Source organism: Tasmannia lanceolata, unplaced genomic scaffold, assembly GCF_043159265.1.
Source record: "Tasmannia lanceolata isolate RefF3 unplaced genomic scaffold, GAP_Taslan_0.1 ptg000015l, whole genome shotgun sequence".
Classification (NCBI taxonomy): Eukaryota; Viridiplantae; Streptophyta; class Magnoliopsida; order Canellales; family Winteraceae; genus Tasmannia; species Tasmannia lanceolata.
Genome location: NW_027518692.1, coordinates 50,136,632 through 50,158,098, shown reverse-complemented (window position 1 = coordinate 50,158,098; position 21,467 = coordinate 50,136,632). Strand labels below are relative to the sequence as shown.

General features: G+C 38.7%; 1 protein-coding gene across 2 annotated transcripts; it reads right to left on the bottom strand.

The window, feature by feature from the left end:
• Positions 1-1,009: 1,009 nt before the first annotated feature.
• On the bottom strand, positions 1,010-13,723 carry PEX12 (peroxin-12). Of its 2 annotated transcripts, none has more exons than XM_077396665.1 (10): positions 13,448-13,723; positions 13,133-13,238; positions 11,075-11,223; positions 10,283-10,535; positions 8,554-8,663; positions 7,314-7,388; positions 4,731-4,817; positions 2,240-2,326; positions 1,494-1,631; positions 1,010-1,394 (listed from the first exon to the last, which is right to left on the bottom strand). In XM_077396665.1, exons 1-10 carry the CDS (start codon positions 13,553-13,555, stop codon positions 1,323-1,325), a joined length of 1,185 nt encoding a protein of 394 aa, XP_077252780.1. In that variant the 5' UTR covers positions 13,556-13,723; the 3' UTR covers positions 1,010-1,322. The 2 variants fall into 2 exon arrangements, with proteins under 2 accessions (XP_077252780.1, XP_077252781.1); XM_077396666.1 differs by lacking the exon at positions 7,314-7,388 and adding an exon at positions 6,236-6,310.
• Positions 13,724-21,467: the final 7,744 nt, after the last annotated feature.

The window sequence follows — 21,467 nt, the reverse complement described above, 5'->3', positions numbered from 1 at the left end:
GAAGTGTTCTTAAACTTTGTTTTAACTATTTGCATGCCTCTGGATATCCTTCTTTAGCCGTGTCTAATGATTGTACATCCAAACTAGCCTAATTTTCATTAGGTTACTACCTAGCCATGTCTGACCAGTTGATCTGAAATAAAAACCAAAGAGAAAGCAAAACTGATGGAAAGAGAACCGGAAAAGCTAAATTTGTGTTCTTAACCATCGTTGGTTGGCAACACGTACTTCTGTGCCAAAAAAAAAAAGGAAATCACAAATTTGCACCCCCTGTAGGATAATTCGCACCCCTGGAACATGAATTGACATTAAAAAGCGTTAAATCCTTTAAAGGGGCGCGAATTATCCTACGGAAGGTGTGAATTTATCATCGCCCAAAAAAAAGACATCATAAGTAGTGTTTTGCAACACTACCTGTTTATCCAAATCCCTAATGCCCCAACAAAACGAAGGGTAGTCACTTCAAATGATTCTCTTCTGCTCGTTTTACCCGCTCTGAAATTCAGAGAATAAGCTACGAAGAGTTTTGCCTGCTCCGAAATTCAGAGAAGTCCCAACTCCTAAGAGGCCTTGTTCATCAAAATTTCTAAAGCCTCTGCTGGTCCCACTGGCACATTGGGTGCACTTGTAAAATGATCAGGACCATTGATTTGACGGAGACTGACCCATGTGCATGTCATGAACTTCACCAAAATCCCAGTGACCCCTAAGAGCTCAGTTAAAAAAGGGGGCATTTTTAAAAATTCCCTTCATGGGACAATGTCCTACTTGCAAGCCATGATTGGATGGCCATGAAATAATTGAGCCCCCTCAAGGCTTTTATGTAAATCTCTTTGTTAAATATTTGCCTGTTAGTTTCGATCAAGGAAACCAAAACCTAAGATTCATTGCAATAGAAAAACAAACACAAAATCTATTTGTGTCACTCAATTGTCATAGGATACATACAGCAACCGAAAACCAAGATGAGCATATGCTAAGCATTTAAAAGAATACTGAAGAATGCTCGTCTATGTAATCCAATGCTTTATGTATCGAATCACCATCTTTCTTTGCCCAATTCATTACAACTTCTAATTCTGCCGTGCACTACAACATCGATCAACAAGACTTATTTTGTTGAAACCCCATCTATATAGTAAATAAAAAACTAGACAATAAGTGGATGAAATTACCCAATACATAACCATTCTAAAAAGCAGTGAAATCTAAGGTTGATGGATTCTTGAATTATCTGGGGATTCAGAGTAACTTCACTACCTGGTCTCTGAAAATATCAGTCGTGGCGGATTTGTTACAAAAGGTCAGCAAAAGCTCCAACCCTACACATCATGGAAGAGCCTCCGAATCTGCTCTACAGTTGCAGGCATCAATGTGATGGGGCAGCGTTTATACTGTGGATTATGAGAAGAGTATCAATAGAAAAAAAAAAGCTCATCAAATACAGCACAAACATGTCAACTATTATTGTTTCAAGTTAGAATAAAGGTCACCTGCGAAATGTACTTAAATATACAGGCATAACAGAAGACAAATCCTGAAACTGTAACAACCGATGGATTCACACGCTTCTGCGAGCATAAAGGGCACACAGTTCTGTTGGGTGGCAACGGAATTCCCTCTTCTGCAACCTATTGTTAAGCATGGGATTTAATTTAACACACAACCATATCAATTAATCAGCAATAGGGTTAAAATACAGTGGGGACCCACATTGTTTTGGATCATCCTATGGTGCAGGCCATACCGTACTTTTTAATAAAGTGAGGAGTGTGATCATCAAAATACGGTAGTGGTGATATCATTTCCCGGACCGGCTGTTGAATGGGAAAGCAGCCACATAGGCTCAGATTTTGTCTCATTCAATTAATTCATCTGAGGTGGCTGCTCTCTCGTGCAACAGCCAGTCAGCGAAATTCTTTCTGGGATGGTCCCTATCAAACTAATGGGCGGTTCTGCGGTTCAAAAGCTTCAAAAAAAAAAAAAGGGTACAAATCTGCACAAATTGAAGGGTTAGGATCATCCTATGGAGTTTTTTTTTGGGAAACAGTCTATATACAGTGGGGGGCCAACAAATGAATGGTTTAGATCATCCAAATATGTGGGGCCCACTTGTAATTTTTCCGCAAATATTTTTTCTTGGCTCGAACATCATACAATTCCTCTATCTCCTAATTAACAATTACAATTGAAATTCAGATTGTGGTGAAAGCAAAAGGTATGTAACAAGTTAGCTCACCTTTGGGGGTGGAGGCGGCGGAGGTGGGGGATAAACAGTCGGAGCTGACATTCTCTCTTCAGCAGATTGATACCACCACTCCATCATCTGTAGATAAGGGTGTCAATTTTGGCTCGGGCTCGGAAGCTCGCTCGAGCTCGGCTCGAATCCTTAACGAGCCGAGCCGAGCTGGCTGGCCAGGCTCGTTAAGCTTAACGAGCTGAGCCCGAGTTAGGCCAGGCTCGGCTCGGCTTGTTAAGGCTCGTTAAGAATTTAATATATTTAAATATATATATATATATATATATATATATATATATATATATATTATATGTTAATATATACACTAAAAGGGTTGTCCAGGGAGTGAAAGGGGGAGGCAAAATATGTCACTTTTTTTTGGAACCCCATTTGTTACTTGGACCACCCCCCATAGTGTAAAAAGAGTAGTCAAATTACACTAGATAGGGCTGTCCAGGGAAGATGAGGGGTGTGAATTCAATATAACCCAAGCTCGATAAGGGTCGCGAGCCTGACAGAGCCGAGCCTGGTTCGAGCCCGAGCCGAGCTTTTGAGCTTAACGAGCCGAGCTGAGCATGGCCTCACTCGGCTCGGCTCGGCTCGTTTACACCCCTATCTGTAGAAGGCACGGCAGTTAATCTGATAGGCAATATTCTAGATCCATATTTCGAAGGTAGAACTCATAGATAACAATAAAATTACAACAAGATAAATTGCTTTGACCACCACGTCCTGTCAAATGCCACTAGCATTCTAATGAAAAAAAAATTATGAAAAGGATAGGATTGGCTGACTCACACCTGCATGTAATGTTAAAATCAAACTTTCAGATTTGTGGTGTAGTTCGGCCATGTTATTGGAATGGGTTGGGGACTAGGACTTTCTGCTAGGGAGCATACACACAGGAAGTGCGCGTTATGTCACAGAATTTGGTTCTTAAGCAGACAATCAATTCTCAATTTTTGTATCATCATTTTAACTCATTTAAGAAAAAGCTATAAGCCTAGGGAAAACAAATATGCATCTGAATCTTTATTCTAGAAAGTTACTTTTTTAATGGTAAAGTTGCTATTAATATTAGGAACCTTCATGTAAGTACGTTGAAAAGAGAAAGAGAAGTAGAATAAAGTAGATGAAGGAGAAGAGGAGAAATAACAGGAGAAATAATCCGTGTGGGGGGGTTGAAGCTCCCACAACACGAATCCTTTTCATATTTATAATGGCACTTAAGAATATTAACTGAATACCATTAGGGCCATCAAGGATGGGCCTGCTGTTGGACCACTAAGGGAGAAAGTATGATCGAAAACTGAATGACCTTTGCCTATAGTATAAACTGAATAGGTTCAGTTTTAACTTTTAACAGGGTTTGCAAGTATGGTTCGGACTGGACAGAAAGGCTGGAATAAGATAACTTGTAGAATTTAGATGCACCCAGGAATGGACAAACAAACCTACAGTCCAGATCTTAAAAATAAACTAAACTAAACTTGTTTGCATGGATGAGAAACTCGGAGATTTTATAATAAAGATAAAAAACCATAGGTTTGTGAACTGATCGTGGGGCTTAAAAGTGATTATAACAGTTCATACGGTTGGGGAAAGATGAATAATCTTACATGAAGACGAGGATAGAAATTAATAGATCTAATGTAATAGGGACTTGGTAAGCAATTTCGTGGGTGGCTTTTGCATGTGAGAACAGCCACAGACACGACTTTTTAGCAGATTTTGCCTTATTAATTTAATTCATACGAGGGGGCTGTTCTCAAATGCAAAAGCCAGCCGCGAAATGGCTTCCCGAGAAATTGCCTAGCTAGTCCCAATGTAATAACTAATAAGAATGGAAGAAAGCAAGAATAAAAGATTGGAAGATTTCCATAGAGAAGTAGCATCTAGTTGCTCCATATAAACTTCCTGATGTAGGTCTCCATGGCGAAGGGTATTTGTTGTGTCTAGTAGCTACAACAACCAATCAAGATTGGCTGCAATTCCTCTTACTTATTAAGCATGATTTACTGCAATTAACAATGCTCACGACAGACACCATACACTACTGAATCATTTTTATGAATGCATAAGCATTTAAAGCAATCACAAATTAGAACATCATATTTAAAATATCTAACTTCACGTAAACCTTAGTTGACTGGAGAACAATACTCAATATCATAGGCAAGAAAAAAGATGGAGAATTACAAATAATCCTAAGTTGACTGGAGAACAATACTCAATAATCAATATCATAGGCAAGAAAAAAGATGGAGAATTACAAATAATCCTAAGTTCACTGGGGAACAATCCTCTCATTATCAGAGGCAGGAAAAAAGATGAAGAATTACAAATAATCACTAAGCATATGCAACATCATCATTTAAAAAATCAACCATCCTATGATTTATGGCGGAAATAATGATTTATTTTTTTCTAATTGTTATACATTCATGTATAAATTCATTCTAGAATTTCAGAAAAAGTAAGGTATACTCACTTTGAAAAAGAACACTGCAGCGATTAGACCAGTTTGTGCATAATCCAGGGTAGTATAAACACAGCTGAGCAGTACTCTTTGCAATGCCTACACATTATAAAACATGGCAACAAACAAGTTGGAAACCAATATACAAAGGCACGTCTTGTCACGCAAGAAGTGGAAATGATAATAATGGAATTTAGTTACTCTGTTACAAATTAGCATGCTTTGGTGAAGTAAAAGACACACAAACAGTAGAAATATTACGAAGAATAAAGAATCTACAAACAGTAAAAAATTCCCTGCACCTTGTAAGAGAATCATACATCTCGCAGCTCCAAGATTAGTAATTATAGTATCAGGCATTCGTGCTATCAGAGCATGTTTGAAGTACACAATCATAGCTAGATAATAAGATCTGGTACTTTTACTTAAGGGCCTGGTTGGATTGCAAGAAAAATATTTCTGAGGGAAAATGTTTTCTTGGAAAAAAATTTCTTTACACAATATAGAAGGAAATGATATGATTATGGTTAATTTATATAGATATCATCATAAGTTTAAAGTCAATAAAAGGGCGACCCAGTGCACGAGGCTCCCGCCATTGTGGGGTCTGGGGAGGGCTACATGTACGCAGCCTTATCCTTGCTTTGCAGAGAGGCTGTTTCCGTGACTCGAACCTGTGACCACTAGGTCACAATGGAGCAACCTTACCATTGCGCCAAGGCTCACCCTCAAGTTTAAAGTCAATCTACATAAAAATTTATTAAGTTTGGTTCAAGTTAACTTTTTTCAAGTGTTAAAAAAGTGGAAATCTTTACACAATATAGAAGGAAATGATATTGATTATGGTTAATTTATATAGATATCATCGTAAATTGAAGGTCAATCTATATAAAAATTAAATAGTTTTGTTCAAGTTAACTTTTTCACGTGTTAAAAAAATGGATATTTTTACAAGTGTCTTTCCTTTCCAACCTTTTCCAATAAATTCCTGGAATCCAAACAGGGCCTACAGGTTCACATTTATTTCAATTCTAATCAACAGCCCACATTCAACAATGTAATACCTGAATCAGTATGTGACACTGCAGTGGAGCAGAAGTTCACATTTAATCGATAATTTTTTTCCAACCAACACGATCATTTCACGTGAAGTGATGTTATAAAGCCTAGTTACAGATATAGATACAATGATTTGGATAGGGATACATGCAGTCATAAAAATATAGATATAGATAAAGTTCACATTTTTCAGAAAATACAATACAGATATGACCGTGGTCCTATTTGCCGCATGGGTACCAAAGAAAACATCTCCAGCCAATCAAGCAGAGAGCTGGCTAAATAAACAAGATGGGCCAAAAGAAACAACCAGTAGTATGGCATTTGAGGGAAAAAAAGCACTTAAAGTTCTACACTGATTGTAAATTCAATTTTTAATGTGTCTACTCTAGTGAACAAAGTATTCATGTTAAAACTCTATACTAATTGCAAAAGGTAAGCTGGTATGCTGACGGTACCTTCAACCAGGGAGGGCCACGGAGCCTCTCATTTTCACGGCTTCTAATCCTTGAAATTCTAGAAGATGAGTCCATCTACCTTGACACCATAAGTTATATAGATATCATCATAAGTTTAAAGTCAATAAAAGGGCGACCCAGTGCACGAGGCTCCCGCCATTGTGGGGTCTGGGGAGGGCTACATGTACGCAGCCTTATCCTTGCTTTGCAGAGAGGCTGTTTCCGTGACTCGAACCTGTGACCACTAGGTCACAATGGAGCAACCTTACCATTGCGCCAAGGCTCGCCCTCAAGTTTAAAGTCAATCTACATAAAAATTTATTAAGTTTGGTTCAAGTTAACTTTTTTCAAGTGTTAAAAAAGTGGAAATCTTTACACAATATAGAAGGAAATGATATTGATTATGGTTAATTTATATAGATATCATCGTAAATTGAAGGTCAATCTATATAAAAATTAAATAGTTTTGTTCAAGTTAACTTTTTCACGTGTTAAAAAAATGGATATTTTTACAAGTGTCTTTCCTTTCCAACCTTTTCCAATAAATTCCTGGAATCCAAACAGGGCCTACAGGTTCACATTTATTTCAATTCTAATCAACAGCCCACATTCAACAATGTAATACCTGAATCAGTATGTGACACTGCAGTGGAGCAGAAGTTCACATTTAATCGATAATTTTTTTCCAACCAACACGATCATTTCACGTGAAGTGATGTTATAAAGCCTAGTTACAGATATAGATACAATGATTTGGATAGGGATACATGCAGTCATAAAAATATAGATATAGATAAAGTTCACATTTTTCAGAAAATACAATACAGATATGACCGTGGTCCTATTTGCCGCATGGGTACCAAAGAAAACATCTCCAGCCAATCAAGCAGAGAGCTGGCTAAATAAACAAGATGGGCCAAAAGAAACAACCAGTAGTATGGCATTTGAGGGAAAAAAAGCACTTAAAGTTCTACACTGATTGTAAATTCAATTTTTAATGTGTCTACTCTAGTGAACAAAGTATTCATGTTAAAACTCTATACTAATTGCAAAAGGTAAGCTGGTATGCTGACGGTACCTTCAACCAGGGAGGGCCACGGAGCCTCTCATTTTCACGGCTTCTAATCCTTGAAATTCTAGAAGATGAGTCCATCTACCTTGACATCAAATTGCACCCAAGAACAAGCTAGTGAGATTAAAAAAGGGAAAACAACTTTCAAGCAAAAAATCTAACAATGAGAACTAACCATGATACAGGTAGCATTCAGGAAACTAGTGATCATAGATAAGGTAGTGCAACACAATAAACTCCTATCTAATCAGGAAACAACGAATGCCAACATGTACTCAAAAGAGCAACATACAATTCATAATTTTATATAACATTAATGCCTGAAGAGAAAGTAGGAAGTTACATGAACACAGAGGATTGGATCAGGAAAACTGGAAAGGCTTTGATCAGGAAAACTGGAAACACCTAGCACAGTAAAAGAATAGGAATACAAGGTAGTCTCTCTCTCTCTCTCTCTCTCTCTCTCTCTCTCTCTCTCTCTCTCTCTCTCTCTCTCTCTCTCTCTCTCTCTCTGTGTGTGTGTGTGTGTGCACGCGAATGTATATCACTGTATAAACTCACCTTGAGTCGATCACCGTCTCGCTTGAGTCGACTCAGTCAAAGTTTTTGCCGAGTTCATGTCCGAGTCCAAGTTTTTCCCTATCGATTCAATCAAAAACTCTCTGGGATCACCCGAGATAATAAAAATTGACACGATATCGATTCAATCAAAAACTCTTTGGAATCACCCGAGATAATGAAAATTGACCGTGTCAATAATTGAATCACCCGATTCAACCCTTTTTTTTACCTAAACGCATCGAAGTCTAATTTTTTTAAAAACTCACTCATGCTATGCATAGCATGGGCCTAGTATTCAGGCCCATGCTATGCATGGTGCAAAATTGTGGATCCCACCATATAAGTACATTAGAAGCAAAATGGGTTATTGTTGTCTCTATCTCTTTTAAACATTGGTATTTGCTAGCGTCCATCACAAAAGGCATTTCGTGTATTTGCTAGCAGCCCAAACAAGGCCTAAAGGAGAAGTTTTGCCCAATATTCACACTGACACACTGCTTCATGAAAAAATAAAACTAAAAAAATAAATCCCAAAGCTTATATCCCAGAGAAACACTGAGGGAGGGAAAAAAGGGGATGATGTTTTTAGGGGAAGAAGGGGAAAGATGTATGTTATTTTCAGAACACGCCGTCTTATATGATGACTTGTTCAAAAGAAAATAATAGAACTAAATAAATTTATTACCAGCTCTTGGCCTGTGGCACGACAGACATGAACCCCAAGCACATGCAGTCCTGGAGTGTAGAACCCGGTCGCATCCAACAAATATAACAGCTGATAACCAAATGACAAGCCTGCACAGAGTAACCATTTGTCTTAGATTTGGGAGAAGAGAAACCTTTACAAGGAAGATGTTGAAAAGCTTATGTAAGTCCAACGGGTCAATAATGTGATGAATAAGATTCTTAAAGTATTAACCACAATCTGCAAACAATTTAGTCTGAAAGTAACATTGTATATTTGAAATAGAAAGGAAACTCACATAAAAGTCGGTCAACAGCAGTTTTTCATCTAAATATGGTTACTGACAAAGAATTTAGTCTGAAAGTACTAACCACAAGAAAGTAGGATGATCCAACAATGGTTGCACCAAATTTTGTCTAATTATTTTCTTTCAAAAAAAGAGGGAACCCCATACCCACATTCAAGGACAAATTCTAATGGAGCTGTACTTCAGATACGGTGATTATGGTTACTGACAAAGAATTTTCTGAAATCAACCTAAATAAACTTCTCTGAAATAAGCTACCAAGTTGACCCCGGCTTATGTGTCTCCAGCCCTCACCCCGGCCCTCGAACCATGACCCACCCACCAACTAACACCAAAAACGAAAAAAGGAGCATGATGAGTACTAATTGAAAGCAAATAATGACATGATAAGTGTCATGTGATCAATATATATAAACTAGGCACTTCCCTTACCTAGCACTCAAATAGCTAATAAGTTTTTTTTTTATCAATAATAGCTAATAAGTTGTAACCAATATAATAAGCAACTAATATGCCGGCATAAACCAACATACAAACCACCTAGACAAAATAAGATCATAAAACAATGTAGAACAAGTGAATCCCAATACATTAAACAAGCAAAATCTTAACCCATGTAGAACAAACCAACCGGATTCATGAAGCCAGTGATGATTTCCATTTTTCATTGAAGGAACCCCATAAAGTTACATCTTGGTAAAAATGCACAGGATAGGAATATGGAAACATCTATGATTTGTGGACACGGCACGAGTGTCGCGTGTCGGCACAGACACGGAGTGTCGGACACGGCAAACCCCCAAACTTTAGAAACGGGGACACGGCTAAAATAGAAAGTATATGTAATCATGATTTGTGGATATAGATTTGTGTGTCCCGTTTCGACATGGATACGAGTTGTCTAAATGAGGTAAACACAATATTCAATAAAAAAACAGAATGTCACACTTGACACGGTACAAAAACATGTCCATAAACCCACATTAAGTCTAACACTTCCAGCGATACAAGTAAAAGTGTCCAAAGGAGTGTCGACAAGTGTGGACACACATGTCGTGTCGGGCACGGTAGGACACATGAGCTGGGAATAAATTCGAAGTGTCGGACAAATCATAGGGAAACATAAATTAAAATCCTACACAACGGTTTCCAAGATACAAATATGTCTATTTGAGATCAAGAATATGAAAAAAAAATAGTAGTTTTTCAAATGAAATTACGTTTTGCAACAAATTTGACCACGGTTCATCATCAACCGACACTTTGCTCAGTCTCTAGCAGAGAATGCAATGTAAGATAAGAGCTAATATTACACCATAATCCTACAAGATCTGAGCTAATAGCATACCAAAATCCTAGAAGATCGAATTTCATTGCATGCTATCTTTTTAGCAAATAACAACCTTTAAGCCACATTTATACCTTCATTGGTTGCATGTATCCATGGGTAGCAAGCCCCAATAATTGCCTCGATCCTCTTCTTGATACGAGTTGCCCGTGATGCAGAAGCATCCGATGCTTCTGTTGGAACATTAGAAATTTCTCCGCCACTAAGAAAATAATCAGCGTTATCCAATTGTGCATCCCCATGTCCCCACAAACTTGCTTGAAGCATTGCCTCCCTTTGTTTGTTATAGATTGAATGCAACTTTGACTTGAAATATGGCAAACCAACCTACAAGAATATAACCAACTCATGTGCTTTTAAATAATGTTCAGAGGTGCATACAAACACATAAAAAAGAGAGAATATGCAGCATCAATAATGAAGCAACATGGCTAATTTTAAATCCTCACTGCACAGCTCACACAATAATATTTAGATCCTAAATGCAAATCACCCATAATGATAGTAATGCCTTATATAATTAAGAGATAGATTTTTCACAGAAACTTCGGCCTTCTAAAAAAATGAAGTTTGTAAGAGGGATCTTGAACAGAGAAATAGACCCTATAAAGCTAAAAGACGGTTTCCTGAGCAATTGCAATAATTGGGTTCATTGATATTCCAGGTATAGTAGATGCTATGAAACATACAATCATACTCAATTCGATGGAATTGTTCGATCTTAAAGGAGATCTTCTTTAATTTCGCACGTGAGGATTCAAGGACATAACGGCGGGGAAATCAACACAATTTCTGAAATAGAATTTGATATTTCCCACATCAGTGCTCCACACCTAAAGTAGTTAAAAAGTAAAAGAAGATTATACCAAGATCGCAACTGAGAGAAGTTTTTGGCGCTTTTCTAATCCAGAATGGTGAAGCCTGTCACCTGAGTCCATGTGAGGAATATCCTTGCTTGGTTTGATCTTCACTGCCCTCCTTCGCAAACCATATAAAGACTCGGAAAAAGAAGCGTCTGAAAAATAAATGTGAAAATGTGTTACACAAGACAGATTTGAAAAAAAGGATGATCATGCACTACAACATCTAACAATTAAGGAAAGCAGACCAACTGTGCCTCCTAATGGAGAAGACCAAATCCAAAATTCAACCATTTTGCTGCAACAACTTGCCGCTACAGCAAGTGAAACAACGCTACCTTCTTAGTTTTTAATCATACAATTGGTTCAGTGAAATACTATATAGTGCCATCCAAGAATGAGAAACCAGAATTGGGTTAAAATGAGTATAACCTCCATCAATTGAGAAGTGACATATCAACAAGTTGACTGGAGAACCTTATTAACGGAGTAGATACGATCTTAGAAACAACCTTCTTTATGTTAAAATAACAATATATTTCAATATGTTTCGTCCTTTCATGAAAAATTGTGGTGTTTGGAATTGTATGACCGACGTGATCCAATCATATAGTATTTCACTGAACCGATTGTATGATTAATTGGACAATTGGGCATGTGTTATTTTCCTTTTAAGTAGTATTTTATTTGATTTATTAGCATTTTAACTAGCCCAGATGTGGGGTATACTAATCATTTTTCTTGAATAGTGATAAATCTTATTAAAAAGAAACAAAGGCAGAGAACATATAAATCACACTCCCTCAAGGGGGAAGGAAATTATGCAAATCTTCCCCTTTAACCACCTGATAATGTTAAAGGAGTCTCCCTCAACAATTACCATGTCCAACATGTTATTCTCCATGATCCTTAGGAGGACCGCTCTCACCTCCGCCTCATTGGAATCTACAACTCTAAATGGGACTTGGAAAGGCTCATCTTGTGACTCCTGGCTCATCTCTTAATACCCCTCCTACACCAGCTGGCGTAAGATTACCCAAGCTGGATCCGCCAAAATTAAACGTCAACTTTCCGAGGTATTGCGGTTCCCATCCAGGGGAAGGAGTCAACACCTGCTTACTACTAAAGCAACTCTCTCTCCACCATCGTCAAAGATCATAAGGTGAAACAAACCTAAAGCCCGACAGGATCTTAACTCAAGCGATGGTTAACGCGATAACCTTAATATATACATGTTGTGCCGACTTTACCAGAGCCTTGAACACCTTGGCATTTCTTTATTTTCATAAGACCCATAGTGCAGACAACAAGATCATGTCTTTTCTTTCGATCGTTAGGGCACAAAGGACCATGTCTCCAATAAGTCACTCAACCTGGCAGGGAAAACCCACATCATGCCGAATTTGCACAAGATCCTGCTCCACCCCTCTCTGTCTAGCCGGCAATGAAGAAACGTACAATCCACGACCCTTCAACACCCTGGCATTTCTTTCTTTCCATAGGACCCATAGTGCAGACTGCAAAACCACGTTCCATAGGGTCTTTTCTTTCGATCGTTAGGGCACAAAAGACCAGGTCTCCAATAGGTCGCTTAACCTGGCGAGGAAAACCCACATCAAGCCGAATTTTCACAAGATCCTGCTCCATCCCTCTCTGTCTAGCCTGCACTGAAGAAACGTGTGATCCACCGACTCCCCTAACTCCACACAGAGAGCGCAGTGATTCATTATCAACATGTTTCGATTGCACGGTCCATTTCCCTTGCCCACTTATCCTTTTAAGCTCATCTTCTATAGCTTTTTATCTCATCCCACTTATTTCTCATTTACTATTAGCTAAACCCCTAGAAACCCACTTATAAACCTTCAAATGCCTTTTCTTCTAACCTATTAATCAAATATTGGATCCTACCACTTAAAGATCTCAATCTCTTCATACAAAAACCCCCCTTCCAATTAAAATTGAAACTTTTCAATTGTCAACCATATCAACAACAAAAAAGTACAAAACACAAATTCATCAAGATAAAGAGAACTAAAAAAAAGACAGAAAAAGAAAGAGCACCTGTAATTCGCAAACTGTGAGTTTCAAGCACAAGCATGAGGAGGGCGAAGAATTCATCATCATAATCTAACACCTTATGGAGGAATGGCCTTCTTAGGGCCAAAACCTGCATTTATCATAACACTCATTACCATAAAAGCTACAAAATTAGGGCTAGAAGTGTAAATCAATAGCATGAAGGTATTTAAATCTCCTACAAAAAGTACAATAAGATAAAATGCCTTGAACAACAAAGAAGAGCAGAGATAGAAGAATTGGAATTCGCAAACCCTAATTCGTGAGGAAAAAAAAGGAAAAGGAAAAAAAGAAGATTACGCCGATGGAGTAGGTTAAGGCAGCCCTGAGACTGGCCGGGAGCTGTTGCGCTGCCGCCATCTCGAAGAAGGTGGGCCTCGTCCCTTGTCCTCCCACCTGAAACAGCATCTTCTTCTTCTTTTTTTCTTCTCTCAGACTCTAAATTTCAATCCATTCGATTCGATTTCACCATTTTAGGGTTTTTCAAATCTCAGTCCTAATCTCGATTGGGCTTATTGCAACCTTTCTGGGATTGAAACAGAGCAGTGTCGTGGCGGTTTCTACTTTTATTTCCCCACTTACCGGACCCAAAAGGTCCTGTTAAAGATATTTTCGGCATACAATACAAGAAATTTTATCAGCACTACTGTATTTTGATAAGGGCACCCCTCACTTTATTAAAAGTACGGTATGGCCCTCACCATAGGATGATCCAGACCGTCCATTAAATGGGCCCCGTGCTAAATAGGTTGTGCCCCAAAAATCATTTCCATAGGTTGATCTAGAGGGTATGGAAATAATTTTGGGGCACAACCTATTAAGGCCGTGGCCCATCTAATGGACGGTTTGGATCATCCTATGATGCGGGCCATACCGTACTTTTAATAAATAAGGAGTGCCAGTAGTGCTGATGATATTTCCCAAATTTTTTTTAGAGAGAAATTATATGTTTACCACTTATTTAGAGGGATAGTATCTTAAACCGAAGGACCCTCTAGGTAAAACTCGAACCATGTTGGTTCAAATTAATTTTTTTCATGCTAATTAAACAATAGAAAAGAAAGTCTGGAAAAGTTTTTCCTTTTCAAACTTGTCCAGAAAATAACTGATATAGATTGGGTGGGGACTGAGGAGGGGTAAGAAAAGGCTGAAAAAACAAGGAAAAACCTCCACTCAAAATAGGATTTTATTTTTTTCCTATTTTTAGCCACCTCTCACCACTTGTTAAACTAAGATTCCATGGAAAGAAGTTTCATTGTTTCCAAACACGGCCTAAATGAATTTTTTTGACAATAAATTGCCCAGTCAATATGAAAACAAAGAACGAAGAGAAACGGATATGGAGAAAACAAATTCAAACCTAGGAGTTAAATATCTGCTGTGAAGTTGTCACATATGAAACAAATGACGACATTAATTTAGCAACATTTTTTACTCAAAAGGGATAATGTGAAATTCAGAGTTGTCAATTACATCCTTTATGAAAATGGTTACCATGTGAAGGTTCTTTTCAAATGTAGTTTTGAAACAGTGAACAACACAATTTTTTTATTTTTTATTTTTTTAAAGATTTGAAAGTTCTAGGGCATACCCGGAAGCTATGAGAAAAAAATCATGGAATCTTCGGTGAAGACCTAGTGTGAGAAAGGGGCACACAGGTCAAGAGATAGAGATTTGAGGGGGTGGTGAGTGAGGACTGAGGAGGGTACGAGATGCGAGATGGGGATGAAAAACAAGGAAAGGGAAAAATCTATTCGAACAAGGGAATTTTTTTTCCAAGTTTTCCAGCCCATCTCCTCGTACTCTCCTCGCTCACCACACTCAAATCTCTCTCTCACCAGCCCTCTCTGCGCATCTAGTCCTCACATTTTGTAAATACCAAATAAATAGGAATTCATTGATATTTTTTTCCCCCATGGTTGCCCAAGAGACCTAAAACTTAGTGGAACTTTAATTCCAATGCTGGTGTTCTACATTACTATCCTTCTTCATTGGGTGTGTTAGGCTGCACAAAAGCTCGGCAGCCGTTGGAATTTGGCTCGGATTTGGCATGCCATTCTACTTTTGGTTGCCAAAATGACATTGGGCTCCCCACCCTTGGATGTCTCTCATGTAGTAATTACTTGTCTACTGACGTGGATTTCTTGTCCGCTCCTTAGGACTTTTAAACCAAATTCTTCCTAAAGCAAGAAATTTTGGTTGAATTTTCTAAGGAATAATGCTCTCTCTCTCTCTCTCTCTCTCTCTCTCTCTCTCTCTCTCTATATATATATATATATATATATATATATATAGAGAGAGAGAGAGAGAAAACATTTCCTACACACTTGTGTAGGTAAGTTACCTACACACTACCTTAAAATACAGTGGGGGCCCACATTGTTTGGGTGATCCAAACAATTCATTTGAATGGTCCTCACATAGATAGGGTGTCCACAAAAAATCAGATCCATAGGATCATCCCAACCCTACGATTTGTTGAGGTAAAATGGACGTGTATAAACCTTCACAAATTAGTCCATTTTTTGCCTCCATAGTTTTAATGGTTAGGATGATCCTATGGATCTGATTTTTTGTGGACACCCTATCTATGTGAGGACCATTCAAATGAATTGTTTGGATCACCCAAACAATGTGGGCCCCCACTGTATTTTAAGGTAGTGCGTAGGTAACTTACCTACGCAAGTGTGTAGGAAATGTTCTCTCATATATATATATATATATATATATATATATATATATATATATATATATATATATATTGGTAATGACACCCCTACTTTTCTCCTACTCTCCGAGTATATGCCGCACAACCAAACACTGGTTACAATATTCTCAACTCAACTAAACCTTTGTCCCAAACAAGTTGGGGTCGGCAAACACTAGTTACACTATTCTCCAAGGTAATTCCAGACAGATCAAATGTGTGTCTCCTCCCTTTTGAATTCTGGGGCGCAACTGTACTTTGGCTCGCTAGCCGTTCATATTAGGGGTGTAACTCGGGCGGGTTCAACCGGGAAAAAACTCAGGTTGGCTTAAGTTCAAGTTGGGTTCGGGTTGGGGTTTCTCAACCCGGGTTGGCAAAAAGGGCTGCTCGGGTCGGGTCGGGTCGGGCTGAGTAAATGGTTACATGGGCTGGGTTTGGGTTGGCATCAACCCGAACCCGACCCGCCCCAAGTTGCACCCCTAGTTCATATGAGAGGAAAATGCTTGTGCGTAGGCTCTCTGAAATCACGTTTTAGACTTGTTTAGATCATTTGATTCTCTTTAAAGTTGATTTCATACTTTCTTTTCGCTGAATAAGCAGAATTCGTTAAGGGGAAGAATAAAATAAACAAATAAGGGTACTAAGCCACTCATTACATTGTTGTTAAAGTACAAAAGATTAAATAACACCTTCTCCAACAGCTCATGCTTATGGAGTAATTAGTTCTTTCACATGGTACCAGAGCAACGGTCATGGGTTCAAAACTCCTTGATAATAAAAAGTTCACATGTAGCCCACCCTAAAAAGAGGGGCCACATGTAGGCTAGCCCTAAAAAGAGGGGCCACACCGGGGGGCCGGGGGGGGGGGGGGGGGGGGCGCACTTTGGTAGAAAAAGGAAGGCGGACCAGAAGATGAGAGAGGGAAAATGCAATTATGGTAGAAAAGAGACATTCTAATACTAAAAGATTTTCATAATATAACTACTACATGAAATGAAAATCCCTGCATAGAGGCAAGTTTATTCTCTCCCTATAACTATTACATGAAATGAAAATCCTTCATAATGGCAAGTTTATTCTCTCCCTTACAACTCATTCATCAACTCAATTCACAGTCCCAGTGTCCCTGCAACACAGAGCCACTGACCCACGAAGAGCTTGTCACAGTTTAGATTAGGATTGATCCCGTCAAATAATTCCGTCGTCAAGTTGAATAATTTTGTCAGCCCAAAGCATGTATCGCCCACCCGAACTCCGAACACCGTGTCACAGGTTGGCGCTGGAGGTTTCTTTGCGAAAGCAACTGTTTTTTAATTACATGATCAAAGACAAAATACATTACTAATGTGGTTAAAGAACACAAAATCATAAAAAGATCACAAGAGTTGAGTGTCAATGGACCCATACAGAATGTTAATGGACATGATTTGGGAACATTTGTTGGATCCTAACGTGTCCATTGGATTCAAAATTTAAGTTCTAAAATTGTTTCAGGCTATATATTTCGGGTTGTGATCCAGAAATAGCCACAAACAAAATCCGATGGAGCATCCTAGATCCGAATGGCGGGCACCAATGTATGAAAAGACCCTTCATATTTCATTCGTTTGTGTCTACTCGTGAAGGGTAATTTTGTAACATTAAAAAACCTTAGTCTCTCTCTCTCTCGCGCACACTCAACCATAAGCTTAGATTGTGTACAGTGTAAGTGGGACTTACGACACTGATGGACGGTCTGAATCAAAATGGATCGTGACCCGGACTCAAAAAATGATTATGTAAGTGCGTCCATTGATACCCCTAGGCAATTTAAATTTAAACAGATGAACTCAGAAAATGATTATGTAACTCTCTAAACTTACTTTCGCCGAATAATCTGCCTTCAGCCATGGAAACAATGAGAAGAAGTGAGAGCATCAAAACCAGATTAAGAAGCATATATGTTTTGTTGTTTGCCTCTGCCATGATTACCCTGTGGAAACTATCTGTTTACTTGGATGTCTTAAATCTCCCTTTATTTATAGTAGAATCCGTTAGAGGTGAATAGCATATAAGTCACAAAAGGCATTGTTATTAATGATCTCCAAAGAGGCCGGCTTTTAGCCTTTTACATAGGTATTTGTTCTTATTTTTTACTTTTATTTTTCCGGCATCCAAAAATAGCCTAATTTGTTTTGGATTTTGAGAATTGATTTTTAGTCCAAAACTGATTATTGGACAACTAATTTTAGTCCAGAATAGGACAAAATCTGCTAAGAGTTGCTGTTCTCTAGTGCAAAAGTGAGCTGCCAATTGGCTTTTGACGAAATTGCCTGGATAATCGCCAATAGTAATATAGTATCATGTGAATTGTGAAATGATATATTGGTCCCCTTTTCTTCCCGGGGACACCCCTTGTGTAAAAAGAGTAGTCATAAATACACTAGAGGGGGTGGCCCTGGGAAAAAAATGCATATATATATAGAGGAAAGTGTGGGTGAGCTTAAGCGCCCCAATCACATGGGTCCCACATTTTCTGTGGTGATCCAAACCATTCATTTGCAAGGCCCTATCATAGATAGGGTGTGTACCAAAAATCAGCTCCATAGGATCATCCTAACCCCTCCATTTGTGGAGGACAAAAATGGGCAGATTTGTGGACAAATAATGTCTGTCCATTTTGACCTACACAAATGGATGGGTTAGGATGATCCTATGGAGCTGATTTTTGGTACACACCCCATCTATGTAAGGGCCTTTCAAATGAATGCTTTGGATCATCCTAACAAAGTAGGGCCCAATGTGATTGGGCGCTTAAGCTCACCATAAGTAACACTTTCCTCATATATATATATATATATATATATATATATATATATATATATATATATATATATATGAGGAAAGTGTCTCTAGTCTCTCTCCTAGATAAGCTTATCTAGTCCTCCCTTTAAAAAAACGCAGTGGGCCCACGCTGTTTGGATGATCCAAAGCATTCATTTGATAGGTCCTAACATAGATAGGGTGTGCCCAAAAAATCAGCACCAAAGGGTCATCCTAGAACTTCATTTTGTTGGGCACACCGTGTCCAAAATGGACGCATATGGACGTTTATATGTGTCCATTCTGGGTACCACGAGGCACCACAAAACGAAGTTCTAGGATGACCCTTTGGTGCTGATTTTTTGGGCACACCCTATCTATGTTAGGACCTATCAAATGAATGCTTTGGATCATCCAAACAGCGTGGGCCCACTGTGTTTTTTTAAAGGGAGGAGTAGATAAGCTTATCTAGGGGAGAGACTAGAGACACTTTCCTCTCTCTCTCTCTCTCTCTCTCTCTCTATATATATATATATATATATATATATATATATATATATATATATATATGAGGAATAAGATTGTACGCTCGACCGTACCTAAAGTTAGGTACGGTAGAGTGCCAAATCACATGGGTCCCACATTTTTGCTGAGCATCTAAACCATTCATTTGCAAGGCCCCATCATAGATAGGGTGCATACCAAAAATCAGCTCCATAGGACCATCCTAACCCATCCATTTGTGGAGGCCAAAATGGACATGCAGTGTTTGTCCACAAATCTGCCCATTTTGGCCTCCAATTTTGGAGGGGTTAGGATGATTCAATGGTGTTGATTTTTGGTATGCACCCTATCTATGATGGGGCCTTGCAAATGAATGGTTTAGATGCCCACCAAAAATGGGGGACCCATGTGATTTGGCACTCTACCGTACCTAACTTTAGGTACGGTCGAGCGTACAATCCTTTTCCTCATATATATATATATATATATATATATATAGAGAGAGAGAGAGAGAGAGAGAGGAAAAGGATTGTACACTCGAGCGTACCAAGCTTATGGTACGCTCGAGTGCCCCAATCACATGGGTCCCACTTTTTTTGTGGTGATCCAAAGCATTCATTTGCAATGCCCTATCATAGATAGGGTGTGTACCAAAAATCAGCTCCATTGAATCATGCTAACCCCTCCAAAAGTGGAGGGCAAAAATGGTCAGATTTGTGGTCTATCCATTTTGCCCCCCACAAATGGATGGGTTAGGATGATCCTATGGAGCTGAGTTTTGGTACACACCCCATCTATGTAAGGGCCTTTCAAATGAATGCTTTGGATCATCCTAACAAAGTGGGCTCACATGTGATTGGGCACTCTAGCATACCATAAGCTTGATACGCTCGAGCGTACAATCCTTTTCCTCATATATATATATATATAGGAAAATGATTGTGAGCTTGAAGCTCATATAGCTTATATGAGCTTGAGGGCCCAAACACATGTGGGCCCACATTGTTAGGATGATCCAAACCATTCATTTGAAAGGCCCTTACACAGATAGGGTGTGCACAAAAAATCGGCTCAATAGGATCATCCTAACCCATCCAAAAGTGGAGGGCAAAATGGACAGACACCGTTTGCCACAAATCTGCCTATTTTTGCCCTCCACTTTTGGAGGGGTTAGGATGATCCAATGAAGCCGATTTTTGGTACACACCCTATCTATGATGGGGCCTTGCAAATGAATGGTTTGGATCACCGCAAACAATGTGGGACCCATGTGTTTGGGCCCTCAAGCTCATATAAGCTATATGAGCTTCAAGCTCACAATCATTTTCCTCATATATATATGAGGAATAAGAGTGTGCGCTCGACCGCACCAAGCTTAGGTGCGGTCGAGGGCCCAAAAGTCATGTGGGCCCACATTGTTAGGATGGCCCAAAGCATTCATTTGCAAGACCTCATCATAGATAGGGTGTGTACAAAAAATCAGCTCCATAGGATCATCCTAACCCATCCAAAAGTGGAGGGCAAAATGGACAGACATTGTTTGCCACAAATATGCCCATTTTTGCCCTCCACTTTTGGAGGGATTAGGATAATCCAATGGAGCTGATTTTTTGTACACACACTATCTATGATGGGGCCTTGCAAATGAATGGTTTTGATCACCACAAAAAGTGTGGGACCCATATGTTTAGGGCCTCGACCGCACCTAAGCTTAGGTGCACTTGACCGCACACTCCTTTTCCTCTCTCTCTCTCTCTCTCTCTTTATATATATATATATATATATATATATATATATATATATATATATATATATATATATATATATATATAAAGAGAGAGAGAGAGAGAGAGAGAGAGAGAGAGAAAACGGTTCCTACACATATGTGTAGATAAGTTATCTACACACTAGCTTAAAATACAGTGGGGGTCACATTATTTGGGTGATCCAAACCATTCATTTTTAAGGCCCTCACATAGATAGGGTGTCCACAAAAAATCAGATCCATAGGATCATCCTAACCATTCGAATTGTGGAGGCAAAAAATGGACTAATTTGTGAAGGTTTAAAGACATCCATTTTACCTCCACAAATCGTAGGGTTGGGATGATCCTATAGATCTGATTTTTTTTAGACACCCTATCTATGTGAGGGCCTTTAAAATGGATGGCTTGGATCACCCAAACAATGTGGGCCCCTATTGTATTTTAAGCTAGTGTGTAGAGAACTCTCTACACATATGTGTAGGAACCGTTTTCTCATATATATATATATATATATATATATATCACTTCCCTAATAATCTAA

Coding starts and splice junctions, on each gene's coding strand:
- PEX12 (XM_077396665.1), bottom strand. CDS start 13,555: ATGCTGTTTCAGGTGGGAGGACAAGGGACGAGGCCCACCTTCTTCGAG. Junction 10,536..11,074: donor TTCTCTCAGTTGCGATCTTG/GTATAATCTTCT, acceptor ATATTCTTGTAG/GTTGGTTTGCCATATTTCAA. Junction 2,327..4,730: donor CTGCAGTGTTCTTTTTCAAA/GTGAGTATACCT, acceptor CCTTATCTACAG/ATGATGGAGTGGTGGTATCA.